Source organism: Sus scrofa, chromosome 9 (genome assembly GCF_054392235.1).
Source record: "Sus scrofa isolate SSC_HxYL_T2T_F1_AM1 chromosome 9, Sscrofa_HxYL_maternal_Yorkshire_Landrace_v2.0, whole genome shotgun sequence".
Lineage (NCBI taxonomy): Eukaryota > Metazoa > Chordata > Mammalia > Artiodactyla > Suidae > Sus > Sus scrofa.
In genome coordinates this window covers 50,145,960-50,165,582 of record NC_139391.1, presented here as the reverse complement: position 1 = coordinate 50,165,582, position 19,623 = coordinate 50,145,960, and the positions used below count along the sequence as shown (strand labels likewise).

The 19,623-nt window shown below is 45.5% G+C and overlaps 1 protein-coding gene across 5 annotated transcripts in view; it reads left to right on the top strand.

Annotated features, from left to right (window-relative positions):
- CLMP (CXADR like membrane protein) overlaps nucleotides 1-19,623 on the top strand; it is a 103,379-nt gene that overhangs the window by 72,625 nt on the left and 11,131 nt on the right. For all 5 annotated transcript variants that reach the window (XR_014815480.1, XR_014815479.1, XR_014815478.1 and 2 more), the window contains one exon: nucleotides 3,987-4,144. Coding sequence is in view for 2 of the 5 variants with exons in the window: in XM_084976387.1 (XP_084832513.1) it covers nucleotides 3,987-4,144 (158 nt within the window). In the remaining 3 variants the exon portion in view is untranslated. The remainder of the gene's footprint in view (nucleotides 1-3,986; nucleotides 4,145-19,623) is intronic.

The window sequence follows — 19,623 nt, the reverse complement described above, 5'->3', positions numbered from 1 at the left end:
TTGACAAGTGTAGGCAGACTTTAGCTTAGGCAGCACCTGAGGCGGCTTCCAAGACTCTGCATTTGGGCAAGGAGCACCACCACCTTCCAGCACCTCTCCCCACCATCAAACGCCACAAGAGTCCCAGACACCCAGTGGAGATGATTCCTTTACTTGCGGTTCTGCCACCAACTGCCTCGGTGACTTGACACTCCACTTCTCCAGGCTGTAGCTAAATTTTGATTATCCCTAAGATCTTTCTCAATGGAGACAAACCCTTCATTACCAGGGAATTCAAGGCTGGCCCCTGGGTGTTTGGATTGCCTCTTCCTGCTCACCTGCCAGGCTGCAGGCAAGTGCTCAGCAGCCGCTAGGAGCATTTCTGAGCCTGGGAGTTGTATGCAGAGCCCACGCCCCTGTCCCTGTAGACTGTAGAACAAGGGTGTGGGTTAAAAGCACAGAAAAACCTGAGAAATTTGCAGATATCCTGGGGAACTGAGGTTCAGGGGAGACTAGAGGTGCATGTGCCCTGATCTTGAGGCTCCCTGCATTGGTAAAGCAATTTGCATTCACCGAGTGGTCCATCCCTGCACCGCTGTGTTTAATTCTGGGCATAGTATAAATAGAACTTGGCCCTCTGGCAAAGCCTGCCACCCACCACTCTGTTCCTTTCCTTTGGTGACATCAGCCAAATCTGAGCTTTTGAGTCCCTCTAGTGGCTCAAATCAGCAAGTTTCATAGCTGATTCTTTGAATTTATTCGATGAAGAGTGAGTACCTCCTTTGTGCTGGATTCTCTAGCTTTGCCAGGGATGTGGGACACTGGCTTTGTTTGCACATCGTGTCCAGGGGGAGTGATCAGAGCTCCTCTTTACAAGCTGAGCTTGGTGCAGTGCAAACCGGCTCATTTCCCTGCTGCTCTACAGCTACTTTATGGGGACTGAGGGAAAATGGGCTTTACATGGGTTATGTCTGCGACTGAATGAATTGTAGGAGCTTGGGCTGTCCCCTTTATCCCTGGACCTCACTTTGCTCACTGGTAAAATCAGTGCATGGGTTAGATTTGAATCCCTCTGACATGTAGGTATTGAGTACCTGCAGTGTATGAGGCCCAGGCTAAGGGCTCTGGGCATGCAATGGTGATTAGAACTTAACCTCAAGGAGCTTAGAAGCTAATGGAAGAACCAGGCATTTAGGAAGCCACATAAAATAAAGGGCACAAGTAGCATAACCTGACTGTCAGCAAGAATTTCACAGTGAGGCATATCTGTGTCCAGCCCTGCACTGCCACTTCCTAGCTGTGTGATATTGAGCAAGTTGCTAAGCCCCCTCTTTACGTCTCCTCAATAGATCTGGATAATAATCCCTTCTTCATGGAACAGATGCTCAGTGCAGTCACACCATTGGAAGTGCTTAGTTCATGACAGCCATTCCTGCTTCAGTGTCAAGTTCTAAACAGAAATAGCAGAAACCTTCTGAGAATGTCACTAAGACCCCACAAGGGGCTTGTCCTGTTGCTTCTGAGGCCCCTTCTCAGGCTCAGAGATTTCTCTAGTCTCCTTTCTTTGCAACGGAGCTTTTGGGAATCTCCCCACTGCATCTCTTAGAGCCCCTGAGGGCTCCAGCCCTGCATATCAGCCCATGGGCCTCCCCTGCTCCCTTCTTCCTTGTTTCTTTTCCCCGAAGGCAAGAAGGCTGGCCTCTCTCCTTCCCACAGATCTGCTGCTAATCAATTTTGGGAAATGAACAGAGACTAAGAGAGTAATTTATATGTTCTTATTAGTCACGACCCTAGGTCGACAGCACTTAAAAAATCCTTCTCAAGTGGCAGAGGGAGGTCTCTGCAGGAGAGAGGATTTCCCATGAGCCCTGACACCTGGAGCTGTTCCAGCTTAGAGGTTGGATGATTTTGTTATATTGTGAATGGCTGGAAAGAGATCATTTTTCATGCGGAGCTTCCTTATTTCTATGTAAGAAATAAAGGAAGATCAGAGCTAAAGCACACCTTGAGTTCTGGACACATCATATGTAGAATTAGGTGAGGTTTCATCACATCAATTCATCAGTCATCAATACTGTAGATTTAATAGTCAGGTACTAAAAGAAAAGAATAGGAAGCAGAGAAAGTGAACTTGGAAACTAAAGTTGCTGACATGATACCATTCTGGAAAAAGATGAAAGAGCTAAAGAAAGCAAACGTGAGTGGGAGGGACTGGGAGTTTAGGGTTAATAGATGCAAACAATTGCATTTGGAGTGGATAAGCAATGAGATCCTGCTCCTAGAGCACAGGGAACTATATCTAATCACTTGGGATGGAACATGATGGAGGATAATGTGAGAACAAAGAATGTGTATAAATGTATAACTGGGTCACTTTGCTATATAACAGAAATTGGCAGAACATTGCAAATCAACTGTAGTAAAAATTTTTTTTAAAAAAAGAAGGCAAAAGTGGAACTGAATTCCTATTGGCCTAAAGAATATTGGATGAATAAAGTGAGGGGATCCAAATGTGGTAACTTGGAATTTTGACTAGATAGAAAGTGCTGCTTCAGGAGTTCCCTGGTGGCCTAGCAGTTAAGGATCTGGCATTGTCACTGTTGTGGCTCCGTTTCCATCCCTGGCCCAGGAACTTCTGCATGCTGGAAACAAAACCAAAACCAAAACAAGCAAACAAACAAGTGCTGCTTCATACTTTGAAGTCACATGATGTGAAACTACAGAAAAATACAGGGGTAGAGGATTAAGAGGTACAAACTATTATGTGTAAAATAAGCTACAAGGATATATTGTACAACATGGGGGATATAGCCAATATTTTATAATAACTATAAATGAAGTATAACCTTTAAAAATTGTGAATCACTATAATGTACACCTGTAACTTAAATAAAATTGTATATCAATTATAACTCAATTAAAAAAAAAAACTACAGAGTTCCCATCATGGCGCAGCGGAAACGAATCTGACTAGTATCCATGAGGATGCGAGTTTGATCCCTGGCTCCGCTCTGTGGGTCAGGGACCTGGTGTTGTCGGGAGCTGTGGTGTAGGCCACAGACGTGGCTTGGATCCAGCGTCGCTGTGGCTGTGGCGTAGACTGGCAGCTGTAGCTGTAGCTTCAATTCGACTTCTAGCCTAGGAACTTCCATATGCCGCAAGTGCAGCCTTAAAAAAGAAAGAAAAAGAAACTACAGAAAATGAAAGTAGAAGTTAGAGAGTAAGAGAGTATCCCTAGGGAGGCAGGAACTACCTGTAAGAAAGAGCCCATTGTTCCCAGAGGCATTGCTGCACTGAGAGTTGCATGCAGGCAGCCTGTTTTTAGGATCTAAGACTGAACTAGTATCTGGTGTCTGTTCTGGGAGGATGCCTACCCCTGCCTTCCCTTTTAGTTTCCATCCTTTTAAAAGCCTTTGCTAGTTGGGGAGAGAATGGTTAAAAGACAAAGTTGTTGGAAGTTCCCATTATGGCTCAGTGGTAACCAGCCCAACTAGTATACATGAGGATGTGGGTGCAATCCTGGTTTTGCTCAGTGGGTTAAGGATCCAGCGTTGCCGTGAGCTGTCATATAGGTTGCAGACAAGCTCGGAACCTGAGTTGCTGTGGCTGTGGTATAGGCTGGCAGCTGTAGCTCAGATTTAACCCCTAGCCTGGGAACTTCCATATGCAGCAGGTGCATCCCTAAAAAAAAAAAAAAAAAAAAAAAAAAGTTGTTGACCTGAGTGATTTCATTGTTCATAAAACTCCAGTAAGGTAGGAGAGATGGGCTATAGTAGGACTGTAATTGGGAGTGGGGAGCAGAGGTTAAGGAAGATATGATGAATTCAGTTAACAGAAGAGCCAGACAGAGACCCCGGGACTTCTGGTACTTCCAGCCTAGGATCCTCCTAATACCTTGATATGCCCCTTGCCCACAGGAACATCCGATAATTATTGGTTGTAATATCTGCTCCCCACACATTGCCATCTGGTTCCTGCCTGACTCATCAGAGGTTTTCCTCTTCCAGTTTCCTACTATGTCGGAACCTTGGGGACTCACACTGAGATCAAGAGAGTGGCAGAGGAAAAGGTCACTTTGCCCTGTCACCATCAACTGGGGCTCCCAGAGAAAGATACCCTGGACATCGAATGGCTGCTCACTGATCATGAAGGGAACCAAAAAGTGGTGAGTGTGCACCAGGCTGGAGCCCTGCCTCTCTTCTCCTGTCCTCCTGTGTCTTTCCTTAGTCCCCACGACTGGCTCGTCTTTCTCATGGTGTCAGAAAGGGCTAGAATTGCTTTTTCATCTGGCTTATAGTTGAAAGACTCTAGCTGCAAACTTTAAACAAGAAAGGGAGTTCCCTGGTGGCTGAGCGGTTAAGGATCTAGCATTGTCACTGCTATGGCCTGGGTTCGATCCCTGGCCCAGGAATTTCTGCATGCCATGAGAGTGGCCAAAAAAATAAATAAACAAGAAAGAGTATATGGTTATGAGGATAAGAGAGTGTCTGTTCCTTGAACAAGCAAGAACTACAAGAAAGCCCAAGGAGGGTGTCTGCCCTAGGAACATCTTTCCTAGGAAGAGAACTAAAATGCAGTCATTGATTGCCTGGTCTAGTGGGCCAGAACCACACCCGTACTGGGAAGCCTGCTCCTCCTCCTCCTCTGAGACCATTACCACCTGCCAATGCTTAGGCTCTGCACAGTCATGACTTCTGAACGCTAAGATTGTGTAATATGATCGGCAACACAGGATACAGAGGAATAAGTACAGGACAGGAATGAACATGAATAACACATGTATAACTGGTTAGCAAAAGAATAGATACTGATTCTGGAGTTGGAAAATAAAGGAGCTGGCCCTGGGTCTGCAGTGCTCAGGTTCAGTAGGGCCACCGTGATGGTCTCTTGGTTTTTATAGGCTTCTGGACATGTGAACAGAACTTAAAGCACTCAGGTTCAGACGACCCAATGGGCTGGCCTTCCTCCGAGAATGAGAACTAAGCAACCTGCTGTTACTATCGTTTTTCGCCTTGGCTGCATTCAGCCTCTGTATTTCCTCAACCTTGGGTTTCTAGCATAACTATTCTCACTCCCTTTACCCATTGACTTATTTATTGAAATCTTTTTGTTGAAAGTTTTGTGATTTAAAAAGAAATCTATGGCGTTCCCACTGTGGCACAGTGGATTGAGGATCCGGTGTTGCTGCAGCTGTGGTGTATGTCCACAGATGTGGCTATGGAGTCAGTCCCTGGCCTGGGAACTTCCATATGCCATGAGTGTGGACAAAAACAGGAAAGAAAAATCTATAACCAGAGTTCCCCTGGGGCATAATGGGTTAAGGATCCGCTGTTGTCATCGCAGCAGCTCAGGTCAACTGCTGTGGCACAGGTTCAGTCCCTGGTCCGGGAACTTCCACATGCCGTGGGTGAGGCCAAGAAAAACCAAAAGCAAAACAAAACAAAAATTTATAACCTAGGGAAGCTGACTTTAGGCTTTCTTCTTTTTCAAAACTTTACTCCTTTCCCTACTAAAAAGTGAAAAGTTGTCCTTTCCTCCCGTTCTATCTATACCACTAATTTCATAAGATGGGGAGAAGATAAGGTTTTCGCTGAAAATAAAGTTCAGGATCACTGTCCGAGTTCAACTTGTTTATACAGCTGCCTACATCACCTTGTTGTTTTGATGCTGCTCATCATTTTGTTCTTTGTACCTCATCCTAAGACTCACCCTGTTCTTGCCAGAGCAAGGTCACCTTAACCTCGGGATGTTTATTGCAACAACTTGGTAACCAATCCTAGACATGATACTCTCAGTTCTGAATGAAGTAAATAAGAGCCTATGTTCCTCTCGTGAAAAATCCAAGAATAATGTCACTCATCTAATTTTTACCCAAGTGGTTTTATTTAAACTAAAGGGGAAAAAAAAGTTGCTTGGTTATGTAACTAAGTGTATATAAGAGTCGACTAAAGAAGGCCGCTGATACGGCTTCTGAATGCATTTTGATCAGCAGGCACAGGTCCCTGCTTACCTTCAGTGAATGCTCTAAAGTAAGGAACATCATTTATTCAGTCACTGAGACTCATGACATGAACTTAGGTTGCACTTACTGTATGCCACGGCAGGCACTGGGGTACAATAATGAAGAAGCTGTCAGAGTCCCTGCCTTCTTGGAGCTCAAAATGAAATGACATTTAATAATTTAAAGAATTTTTTTTTAATTACAGAGCGGTAAATATTAGCTACATGCCAGGCCCAAATCTGTTTGGCATATGTTATCTCAGTTAACCTAATCCTCATAACCAGGATGATCACGGCCATTTTTCAAATAAGGAACTGAGGCGCATCTTGCACATATACTTGCAAAGTGAGAAAATTGCTTAAAGTCACCCACTTGTGAAATTGGGCACTCTGACATCTGTACCTGAGCTACTAACCACCACCCTCATAAATAATTTGAAATTAGAAAATGTGCTATATAGGAAGTAAGGAAAATACGGGGAGAAAATGATTCTGGACAGAACTAATTATGAAAAGACCCTGACACTGGAAAAAGTTTGGCACTGTTGGAAGTTCTGCAGGATCAAAAATCCGTTTAGATAGGAGTTTCCATTGTGGCTCAATGGAAACTAATCTAACTCGCATCCATGAGGACCCAGGTTCGATCTCGCTTAGTGGGTTAAGGATCTGGTGTTGCCATCAGCTGTGGTGTAGGCCAGCAGCTGCAGCTCAGATTTGATCCCTAGCCTGGGAAGCTCCATATGCTGCAGGTGCAGCCCTAAAAAGATTTTTTTTTAAATTTCATTAAATGTAAAAAATATTGGATTCCCACTATACACACACTCTCTCATAAAGAAGCTATTTGAAGAGATACATATCATGTCAGAGATAGGCAGAGTGTTCTAGATGAGAACAAAGGAGCCACTGGCTAAGAACCGTTGGAGGAGGGTAGAGGTCAAGGTGTGCTTCTTGTCAGAGGCACACTTATCCCTGTTGACAGAAGGCACTGCCCCGAGGAAGTCACAAAAGCAGGCACATTCTAGGAACTCCCAAGTGGCTGGTACAGGTGGAATGCAAGTGTGAGCCTGTTGGAAGGGGCAGCACCAGAAACGGAAAGGTCTTGTCTGCCATATCGGGAGCTGAGAGGTTTTCCTATCATGTCACAGTGTTCCTGAAGGATTTTAAGCATCAAAAGGGCATCTTTGTATCTAGAGCAATCACTCTGGCACTGTGTGGCCTGCTGAGTTAAGGGGGACTTGAGTAGGAGCCAGATCAGTTGAATGGTTTCAGGCTCTACAATAATAAAAGGGTTAAACTACGGTTGTGGGCAGCTGCCCACCAAGCAGGGGGGAAAGTTGCCAGAGCTGGTTAATTGCCTGGGTGTTGGGAGTGAGAGAGACAGTGACGGGGACTGAGGAAGGAAGTACAGGAGGGGCCGGAATGGACATACTTTGGGCTGGCCAGTGACCTAGATCCCAAGGTTGGCTCTGCATCTCCATCTAAGCAGAAACATTTTCATCCCTTTTGTCTAGGATGCTCAGCTATGCAGAGGATATTTAGGGATGGGGAGGCACCTCAGGAATATTTGAATTTCCTGACCACATGGCCACTAGAACTCTGGAACTTTCCTTCTGATTCCAGGGATGGAAACATAGTAAGATTGATCCCCTCCACCAAGGTCAGTGAGGGACTCACATCAGAAACCTTTCCCCTGGAGTTCCTGTCGTGGCCCAGCAGAAACAAATCCCACTAGGAACCATGAGGTTGCCAGTTCGATCCCGGGGCCTTACTCAGTGGGTTAAGGATCCAGCGTTGCCATGAGCTGTGGGGTAGGTCACAGATCTGATGTTGCTGTGGCAGTGGCGTAGGCCAGAAGCTGGTAACTCTGATTGGACCCCCAGCCTGGGAATCTTCATAGGCCGAGGTGTGGCCCTAAAAAGCAAAAAAAAAGAGAGAGAGAGAAACCTTTCCTCTCTTCTTTTCAAATGGAAAAATCAGGCCAGAGATGTTCTCATTCCCATACCAACCCCCCCTCCCTCAGGACCACCCCTTCACCCCTTCCCCCTCCTCTTTGACTTTGAATAAGAAAAATCCTGATGTAAGACATAGAAGGGTCTCCATGCATCTCATTCAAGGCAGTTTGGGGAGTTCCCTGTAGCCTAGCAGTTAAGGATCTGGTGTTGTCACTGCTGTGGCATGGGTTTGATACCTGGCTTGGGAACTTCTGCATGCTACAGGTGCAACCAAAAAGAAAAAAAAAAAAAAGGCAGTGTTGCCATTGCTATGCAGGGCATGGCACAGCAGAGCAACTGCCAGAAAGCTGAGCTGACTGTCTGTTCTGTTGGAGTCCTAACAAATTGTCTCCCTAAAAATGCATCCGGAGCGAGTCCACCAGGAATGTCACAAGACAGACAGCCCCACAACAGCTGCAATTCATATATTTAATTTTTTGTTTGTTTGCTGAAGGATTAAGTTGATATTTCCTGTTCCCCTATCACACACCAGTTGATCAATAGCTTGGTCTCAGCACTACATTTCTTAGAATTAAAAACAAAATAAAATAAGGAGTTTCCGTCATAGCTCAACAGAAACGAATCTATCATCCATGAGGACGCAGGTTCGATCCCTGGCCTTGCTCAGTGGGTTAAGGATCCGGAGTTGCCATGAGCTGTGGTGTAGGTTGCAGATGTAGCTTGGATCTGGCGTTGCTGTGGCTGTGGCCTAGACCAGCACATGCAGCTCAGATTCGACCACTAGCCTGGGAACCTCCATATGTGCGGGTGCGGCCCTAAAAAGACAAAAAAAAAAAAAAAAAAAGAGTTCCCGGGGGGTTCCCATTGTGGCTCAGCAGTAACAAACCCAGCTAGTACCCATGAGGATTCGGGTTCAATCCCTGGTCTCGATCAGTGGGTTAAAGATCTGGCATTGCTGTGGCTGTGGTGTAGGCCAGCAGCTACAGTTCCTATTGAACCCCTAGCCAGAGAACTTCCATATACCACAAGTGTGGCCCTAAAAATAAAAAAATAAGAAGTTTCCATTGTGGGTCAGCAGTTAACGAACCCGACTAGTATCCATGAGGAGGAGGATTCAATACCTGGCCTCTCTCAGTGGGTTAAGGATCCGGTGTTGCCATGAGCTGTGGTGTAGGTCACAGGTGAGGTTCAGATCCCGTGTTGTTGTGGCTGTGGTGTAGGATGGCAGCTGTAGCTCCGATTCACCCCCTAGCCTGGGAACTTCCATAAGCCGCACATGCGGCCCTAAAAAGCAAAAAGAAAAAATAAACAAAAAATAAAAAATAATATAAATAAAATAAAATAGAGAGGCCTACAAGCATCCAGATTCAATGTATGTCTGGGGGGAAAAAAAAAGCCAAATTGCAAAGCTGTAACTGAGCCCCATTCTGTATCAGAAGTGTTGTGAAATTCTCATCTTAAATAAGGGGTTTTTAATTACATGAAGATTATTTTCAAGTTGTGTAATGTCTGCTTTCCAGACTTGTTAAATACTGAGTGTAGGTATTTCTTTTTTTCTTCAGGGTTTGGGGGAAAGGGAGAGAAAAACAGTATACCAGGAAAGCCTGTATACACAGAAGGTGCCCCTCAAGCGTGATCTTGAGATCTGTGTCGGTGTTGTTTAGGTAAAAAGAAAAGGAGAGACATTTCAGGGGAAGACTGTGTGATCCAAGACAAAGACACATTAGAAGACATTGTTCAGAATCAAGGGACTCGAGTTTGGGGACCAGGCTCTTCCGAGATGTGAGGACAGGGGCCAAAGATGAGTCATGGTTCAGGCTGTGCTGGCTTTAGGTGCCACACCCAGGGGCCAAACTGCAGAGTGCAGTGTGCACAGGGGATGAGAAACAATGCAGGCTTTGAGCCAGGGGAGCGTCACTGCACAAATGAATGGGGCTGACCAATTTCGAAACTTTAAGGGCTTTCTGGAACCCAGAATCAGCCTAATAAAAGTGATCACGAGGGCTTACAGACATCTTATGAAGCAGCTTATCCCCGTGGGACCGTCAAGGACCTTAAGGTTTAGCAAGGTTCATTAACTGAGCCCAGGCACAGCTCCAAGTGGAGGGGCTCCCATTTGAATACAGACAAGCATTCACTTCCCAGCCAGCTCTCTCCATCACTGTGCCCTGGTGCAGCATTTTTCAAACTTAGGACTCAGTAGTGGATCCCAACCTATGAGATGTTTTGTTTTCACATAGACTAGAACATCTCGGAATGTCCCACACCTGCACAGTTTCATGAAAAGCTGTGTTTCAGTCATGGATGTATGTGCTATGTGTGTGCTGGGTCATGAAGAAAAATGTATTTCAGAGTTCTCTTGTGGCACAGTGGGCTAAGGATCCAGTGTTGTCACTGCTGCATCTTGGGTTCAGTCCCTGGTCCAGGAATGTCCACATGCGGTAGGCTCGGCCAAAGAAAAAAGTACGTCTTATTGTGAGCCTGTTCAAAAAGTTCGAAAGCTCCTACGGTAGTATACTTCTAATAGCCCACAGCAGCCAGATTTAATTCTGGACCACACCTCCTAAGGCTTTCAAAGTCAAATATACCTTTCCAGACAAAGGTATCTTCTGATAGTAGTCCAAATACTAAAATGAACAAGGAAGAAATCCCCCAGACCACACAGGGTCACCAATCTCCCACAGCCCACAAAACCCAAAAGCCCCTAAAAATCACCCAGCTCTGTACTGATTTATAGGTTTAGAATCTCATTCTTCTTAGGAAGCACAAACTACTTCCTTATAGGTGATTATGTACCTACACAAATGTACATAAATATGAAAAATCAGAAAGAAAGAAAATAATATTGAGTGCCTATTAAATGTTCCAAGCTTGACTGAGTCACTTTGCTGTACAGCAGAAATTGCACAACATTGTAAATCAACTATAATTAATTATTATTATTATTATTATTATTATTATTATTATTTGCCATTTCTTGGGCCGCTCCTGCAGCATATGGAGGTTCCCAGGGTAGGGGTCGAATTGGAGCTGTAGCCGCCAGCCTACACCACAGCTCACGGCAAAGCTGGATCCTTCACCCACTGAGCAAGGCCAGGGATCGAACCCTCAACCTCATGGTTCCTAGTTGGAGTCGTCAACCACTGCACCACGACGGGAACTCCTAAAAAAAATTTTTTTTAATATTTCAAGCTTACTTATTCTATCTTCAAACATCAGCCCCCTATTCTGTTTTAGAGAGGAGATACACTCTAAAGCTTCCAGTTTTTTTCCTGCTGCCAATGTATTTCATTCTCTGCCTACCCTCCCACCCATCTGGCATTTCTATGGTAGCTCCTTCCACCTCAAAAGAAAACTATTCTTCCTAACAGGATGTGGAGCTAAGAATAGTCTGCAAATATTTAAAATGAATAATTACCACATCTGGAGAAGAAGGCTGTGATCCTAGCTCTTCCTGGTCTGCATCTAAAGCACAGGGCTTTAAGTTGGATCTTAGGCACCCTAAGGAATTATTTGGAAAATAATCTATTATGTACATTTTTCTGGGTCAGAGTTCATAGGTTTTATCTGATTGAGAGGAAAGCAAAAAGAATTGAGGTGAGACTAAGAAATTATTCAGAAATTGTGCTAGTCACATCCTGGCATAGGAGGCTGGTTGTATTTTAAGGGATAAGAAACCTCTCCCTAAGAATAGGAGGAAACCTCCCTTCCCAAGAGCCCTTCCCTGGGTTGCCTAGCTTCAGAGGAAAACGCATTGATTAATTAGTGACTACAGGCAGCCCAAAGGAGCTACCCCATGAGAAGAATTAAACTGCAGGACCCCAGTTTCAGATTAAGATATAGGGAGTTCCCGTCGTGGCGCAGTGGTTAACGAATCCGACTAGGAACCATGAGGTTGCGGGTTCGGTCCCTGCCCTTGCTCAGTGGGTTAACGATCCGGCGTTGCCGTGAGCTGTGGTGTAGGTTGCAGACGCGGCTCGGATCCCGCGTTGCTGTGGCTCTGGCGTAGGCCGGTGGCTCCAGCTCCGATTTGACCCCTAGCCTGGGAACCTCCATATGCCACGGGAGCGGCCAAAGAAATAAGCAACAACAAAAGACAAAAGACAAAAAAAAAAAAAAAAAAAAAAAAAGATATATGTACCTACCTCATAGAAGACACTCTACAAATGTGTATTAAACAAAAGAATGGCCTTAATCTAGCATGGTCACTGCTATGGCTTAGGTTGCTGCTGTAGCATGGGTTCAATCCATGGCCTGGGAACTTTTTTTTTTTTTTTGTCTTTTGTCTTTTTGTCTTTTGTTGTTGTTGTTGTTGTTGTTGTTGCTATTTCTTGGGCCGCTCCCGCGGCATATGGAGGTTCCCAGGCTAGGGGTTGAATCGGAGCTGGAGCCACCGGCCTACGCCAGAGCCACAGCAACGCGGGATCCGAGCCGCGTCTGCAACCTACACCACAGCTCACGGCAACGCCGGATCGTTAACCCACTGAGCAAGGGCAGGGACCGAACCCGCAACCTCATGGTTCCTAGTCGGATTCGTTAACCACTGCGCCACGACGGGAACTCCAGAACTTCTGAGTGCTGTGGCCAAACCGTCCCCTCCGCCCCCAACCCAAACCAAGCAAGCAAACAAAATGGCCTTAAATCTAAGCAGTTTATTGAAGACACTACTGCCTTCATCTCCTTCATCTTGTCTTAAACTTTACACTGTGTCATGCTGCCTTTCCCCCAACCCCAGCCTGCAGCCATCCCCACGGCACGTGGAAGTCCCTGGGCCAGGAGTTGAACCCGCACCACAGCAGCAACCCCAGCTGCTGAAGTGACAACACCAGATCTTTAACCCACTGCACCACAAGGGAACTCCCTGCCTTTTTATTTTTTTCTTGATGGTAGGGAGTTAATATTTGTTAAGTGTTCAGGGAAGTGCCTAGCACAAAAAAAGTACCATATATGTGTTTGTTATATAAAAACAAAAATCTCTGGGTGTATTGTACTATGTTGGTGGATTTTCATTTCTGTGTCTAATTCACATGCCTGAGGCCAGAGCCAAGCACTGTGCTGGCAGAGGTGTTGCTAAAAGTCATCGAGAGAAGGAACGGTGCCCTTTCTCCAACCTCGTCTCTTAAGTTTATTTCTTATTGTCAATGAAAAAGTAATCAATCAATCTAAGAAAGAATTGGAAATTTTTATTTGAGCCAAATCTGAGGATTATAACCCTAGAAGAGCATCTCAGAAAGCTCTGAGAACTGTTCTGCCCTTTAGAAATCAAGGCACAGGGAGTTCCTCTCGTGGCTCAGTGGTTAACGAATCCAACTAGGAACCATGAGGTTGTGGGTTTGATCCCTGCCCTTGCTCAGCGGGTTAAGGATCCGGCGTTACTGTGAGTTGTGGTGTAGTTTGCAGACTCGGCTCGGATCTGGTGTTGCTGTGGCTCTGGCGTAGGCTAGCGGCCGGCCGTAGCTCGGATTAGACCCCTAGCCTGGGAACCTCCGTATGCCGCGGGTGCGGCCCTATAAAGACAAAAGACAAAAAAAAAAAAAAAAAAAGAAAGAAAAAGAAATCAAGGCACGGTTATAGGTTTTTTGAGATCGAGGGCTGTACATCGAATGACCTTTTATTGATCGCTTACATCATCCAGATCTAAGCGCCGTCCTAGTGGGTCATGGGATCGCTTACAAGATCAAGAAGAAATGCTGTCTTTTAAGGCGTTTTCTTGTTGATACTTGGAGAGTGTTGCTCCTTATAGTTGAGCAGTGATCCCTACCAATGCATATGCGCAGTGGGGGAGAGGGGAAGCCAGACAGCAGGGAAGAATTTTTTCTGTTTAAATTTTTCTTGCCACATAGTTCCTGTTGTGGGCCAATGGATTAAGAATCTGACTAGTATCCACAAGGATGTGGGTTTGGTCCCTGGCCTTGTTCAGTGGGTTAAGGATCCAGTGTGGCTGTGGTGTAGGCTGACAGCAGCAGCTCTGACTCAGACCCTAGCCTGGGAACTTCTGTATGTCACAGGTGTGGCCCTAGAAACAAGAAACACCCAAAAAAACAAAAAAGCAAACAAAAAATTTTTTTCTTGCCGCAAAATATGAGTTTTATTTTACATTACTATAAGCCTGTGAAGTAGGTAAGGTAAGGATTGCTACAGTAATTTTCTTTTAATACTTGAGGAAAATTAGACCTTACTTCATCTCCAGAAAATGTGGACACTAAACCTTACAGACTGTCCTTGGCGAAAGCCTTATCAGAGCTGGGATCTGGACCCAAGATTCCTGGAGTTAGAGCCCTCTGCGTGCTTCTTCTCCACCCCCCTCCCCGGGCTTCTGTTGGAAAGAATGCAGACCTTCAGGACAAAATGCCTGCCTGGGAGTAAATACCGGACCTTTGATTGACATCATGCATTTCCTGTACTTTCCAGAATATTCCTCAGCTTGAAGACAGGGTTCAGGAGGCACCTCCCTAGGATGTAAATTGTGGGAGGGGTGTGGAATGTTTCTGGCTGCGCCTCTCAGGGTATGATAATGAGGAGAGTCAACTCTCCCAGGAGCTGTTTCTGTCGCCTCCTCCTGGTCTGTAGTCTCACTGAGAGCTCACCCATGACTCATTTATTGAGTCTCTAGGAAAGGAGGGAGGGAGGAAGAGAGCTGTCATCCAGAGGGAAATAGGCTGGACTTAGAAGAAGGCTTAACACTCAGTTAAGCTAAAGAGATCCAAGACAACAGTCATTTATTTCACTCTTTTACTCAGAGGTTGGTGGTGGTTTTTTGTTTTGTTTTAATTTTATGGTCGCACCCAAGGCATATGGAAATATCCCAGCCAGGAATGCATCTGAGCCACAGTTGTGATCCTTTAACTCTCAGCACAGGGCTGGGGATTGAACCTGCACCTCTGCAGTGACCCAAGCTACGGTAGTCAGATTCTTTTCTCTTTTCTTTTTTTCTTTTGTCTTTTTAGGGCCACACCTTCAGCATATGGAAGTTCACAGGCTAGGGATCGAATTGGAGCTGTAGCTGCCCACTTACGCTACAGCCATAGCAACACCAGACCTGAGCTGCATCTGTAGCCTATGCCTCAGCCTGCTTGTGGCAATGCCCCATCCTTAACCCACTGAGCAAGAGCAGGGATCACACCTGCATCCTCATGGATACTAGTTGGGTTCTTGACCCACTGAGCCACAGCGGGAACTCTGGTGGGGTTTTATTGGCATTCTTGTCTTTATGTTTCCATGTCCGCTCTGTGAATAGCCTCATTCTCCCTTCTGTGTTCATGGTCTCTTATTCATGCCCTCAGCCATCCTGGCTTTACATACCAAACACATGCTTATAATTCCCAAATGCCTATTTCAGTCCAGGCCTCACCCCTGACCACCAGACATACATTTGTAGCCTCTTCCTCCACGTCTCCCTTGGGGGTCTAGTGGGGTCTCAAATGAGGTACGTCCAAAACTAAATTCTGATACCCCCTCCTCACTCTACATACTCTGACCCCAAACCTGCTCGGCCTGGTCTTCCCCCTCTGGATCGAGGGCAGTTCTCTCCTTGCACAAAAGCCTAGGGGTCGCCTTGGACTCCTCTTTTTCTCATGCCACATACATGTAAATAAGGTGATCAGGGAGTTTCCATTGTGGCTCAGCAGAAATGAACCTGACTAGTATCCGTGAGGATGCAGGTTCATCCCTGGCCTTGCTCAGTGGTTAAGGATCCAGCGTTGCTGTGGCTGTTGTGTAGGTCACAGATGCGGCTTGGATCTGGAGTTACTGTGGCTGTGGTGCAGCTCTGATTCGACCCCTAGCTTGGGAACTTCCACGTGCTGTGGGTGAGGCCCTAAAAAGCAAAAATAAATAAATAAGGTAGGTGGTCAGACAGTCTATCGGGAAATCTAGTTGGTTCTATCTTCAGAATACATTCAGAATCTGATGACTTCTTATCACTTTCATTGCTTCTGTTCCAGGCAGCGTATCTCTTACCTGAATCTTCACCACAGTAGCCCCCTGACTGGTTTTTCTGTATCCACTCTTGGCCTCCCACAGCCTGCTCCCAAAATATAAATCTGTCGTGATACTCTTCTGCTCAAAACCCCCAAACAGCCTTCATTTCCCTCAGAGTAAAAGCCATCTTTACCTCGTGGCCCTCTGTGATGTGGTCCCACCACTTGACTTCCTCTGATGTCCTCTGGTGACCTGGCCTCCCTGCTGTTACTCAGACACACCGGGCGCCCCCACCTTAGGATCTTTGCACTGGCAATTTCCTCTGCCTAGAACTTTCTTCCCATAGATAACCCCAAGGCTGGCCCCACATCTCCTTCAAGTGTGTTTGCTCTAATTTCACCTTCTAGTGAGGTCTACCTGGATGACCTTATTATTATTATTATTTTATTTTTTTTTTTTTTTTTTTAGGGCTGCGCTGTGGCATATGGAGGTTCCCAGGCTAGGGGTCAAATCAGAGCTGTAGCTGCCGGCCTATACCACAGCCATAGCAACACTGGATCTGAGCCTCATCTGCGACCTACACCACAGCTCACGGCAAGGCCGGATCCTTAACCCATTGAGCAACGCCAGGGATCAAACCTGCATCTTCATGGATACTAGTTGGTTCTTAACCTGCTGAACCACGATGGGAACTCCTGGATGACCTTATTTAAGTTGCAGTCTGTCTCCCTGGCCCACAATTCTCCATCTCCACTCCATTAGTTTCATAGTATTTCACTGAGTCACATCTCCCATATAGTGTTCTTCGAAGTCTTTCCCTAGAACATGTGCTTCTCATGGACTGGATTTTGACATGTTGTGTTTGCTGGTATCTCCCAAGTGCCTACAATAGGTGCTAGCATGTAGTGGAGACTCAAAATATGTTGAATAAATGACTGTCATCTTGGATCTCTTTAGCTTAAGATTCAAGTTCAGCCTTTGGTCACATGTCCAGCCTTACCTATGGATGACAGCTCCTCTTCCTCCTGCCTTCTCTTCCCTCCCTAAATAGTCTTCAAGTGCCCATGCTTGCCAATTTGCTTTAAGATGCCTCTGAAGAGTTCACCTTAGCCTCAGGGAGCAGCCTGGGGGTGCTGTCCTAGTGACAATACCCCAGTTTCCAATACCCTCATCCCAGTAAGAAGGAGACATTCCCATAGTGCAGTTCCCAGCAGCACTTCAGGTGCTGTACTGTAGAGACTCTGAGTGGAAACTGGAGCCCACAGGGAAGGGAGGCAGCAGCAGCGGGGAAGGGGGAAGCAGCCTTCATGGGATCTGATTCCCCTCATTGTCACACCAGTAGAGGCTTTCCCCTTACCGGAGCCCAAAAACTTGCCCCTTCCTGACAATATGCCAGAGGGAGGTTCCCCTGAACATCAGCTTTATGCTTAGAGTCCAGGTTTTCTGCTTAGAGTCCTAATTTCCCTTCTATACTAACTTCTGCAGAAATAGAAATTAACTTGTAGAATACCCAGGGCGATGCCAGTTTCTTATCCATAGGATGCAAATAATTCCTATTCATAGAGATGCAGATGAATTCTGTCCAAAGAAGAATCTAAATCTCTTTTAGTCCAGTTCTCCTTTGAACCTGTTGTAACAGCTTTCTGGTTCCATCATTAATTAATAAGTTAAGTAAAATCTTTGATATGTTTATTTTATATGTATATGAGAGTATGAGAGTTGTGATTTTACTTTTTTTTTTTTTTAATTTTTATTTTTTTTTTTAAAGTTGTCCTCTAAAACTGTAGGGGCAGAGTTCCCATTGAGGTGCAGTGGAAACGAATCTGACTACGAACTGTGAAGTTGCGGGTTCAATCCCTGGCCTCGCTCAGTGGGTTAAGGATCCAGAGTTGCTGTGAGCTGTGGTGCAAGTCGCAGATGCGGCTCAGATCTGGCGTGGTTGTGGTGTAGGCCGGCAGCTGTAGCTCCGATTGGACCCCTAGCCTGGGAACCTCCATATGCCGTAGGTGCAGCCCTAAAAAGCAATAAATAAATAAATAAATGTTTTAAAAATTGAAAAATCTTGCAATTCTCACTTAAAATAAAAAAGAAAACTAGGGGAGGAAAAAAGTATCTTTTTCCTTCTACTATCCTATGTATTCAGGCTGGGGCACTGTCCATTAGAATGACAAAAGACAGGTTAACAAGAGAAAAGCAAGCAGTTTATAAACCCGTGCATTGTGTTAAGTAACACCTGGGAGCAGCCAGAGATGAGTGACTCAGAAACGTGGTTAGAATTGGGACAACTATATGTACCTAATTTAATAGGGGAAGGGAAGGGAGGAAAGGGCACTTATGAAAAAGCAAATCACTTTTTAGAAAGATAAACAGACTCTTAGAAGAACAGATGAGAGGAGTTCCCATGTGGCTCAGCAGAACCAGCATTTTCACCACAGTGGCTTGGGTCACTGCTGTTGCACCAGTTTGATCCCTGGCTTGGGAACATCTGCATGCTGTGAGTTTGGCCAACATAAAAAAAGAAGAAGAGCAGAAGGGAAATATGCTGGTTTGTGACAATATCTGTCTGGGTATGATGGCTACCTCTGGATTAGAGTTGCTCTGGGAAAGGGAATTTATGGACACTTAAATTCTTTTGGGAGGCTCTGCTTTTAGACAGATAAGGGATTTCAGGAGCTCAGATGTCTTCAGCTGAAATTAATCATTACGCATATGCAAAGTGGCACATTTGGGGGTGGCAGATTCTGGTCCCCAACAGCACATAAAACTCATTGTTTTGTATTGTTATCATCTCTAGAACAGTGCCAAGTGTAGAGTATGTTTTCAACTAATGTTAATTGAATAAAGAACCCTAGCCAAAGACAGTCAAGGGTAACAGATGTATCTAAAATTGGAATGGCCTGAAGAATCTCTAGGACAATGCCCAGAATTGTAGAAAGGGGATCCCGCAACTGGTTTGCTCAATGTCTTGTCTTTCACAATTTCCCCTCACATAAAAATGGTGCCAAGGGATTCCCAGGAAGCTCAGCAGGTTAAAGAATCTGGCATTGTCACTGCTGTGGCTGAGGTCACTGCTGCGGCACAGGTTTGATCCCTGGCCCTGCCTGGAACTCCCTCATACCATGAGTATGTCCAAAAAAAAAAAAAGAAAAAAATGGTGCCAAGACATACTATGGATAACAGCCAAGAGAGCTTTCTGAGTCTGAGTGTTACATCAGGGAAGGTTTCATAAGGCGTTCAGTTGATTTAGGCCTTACTTTTTTTTTTTAAGGGCCGCACCCACAGCGTGTGGAGGTTCCCAGGCTAGGGGTCCAATCAGAGCTGTAGCCGCTGGCCTACGCCACAGTCACAGCAACTCGGGATCCAAGCCATGTCTGCAACCTAGACCATAGCTCACAGCAACGCCTGCTCCTTAATCCGCTGAGGAAGGCCAGGGATCAAACCCTCAACCTCATGGTTCCTGGTCGGATTCATTTCCGCTGTGACACAATGGGAACTCCTGATTGAAGTTTTAAAAGGAGGAAGAGGGATTCTTTATGTGGAGAGATTGAGAAAAGGGAGTTTCTAAGTGGAAAAATGCAGCAGACAAGGGCATGTGAGTACAAAGAAATCACACCTATGAAAGCAAGGGAAATAATGTAAGGTGATTGCACCCACTAAATAGGAAACGAGTTTTGAGGTGGCAATGCAGAGGTCATTTTGATGACCCTGGACTGAATCTGATCATCATTCAGAGGTGGTGGGGAGCCATGAGAGCTTTTTGGTCTGGAAAAGA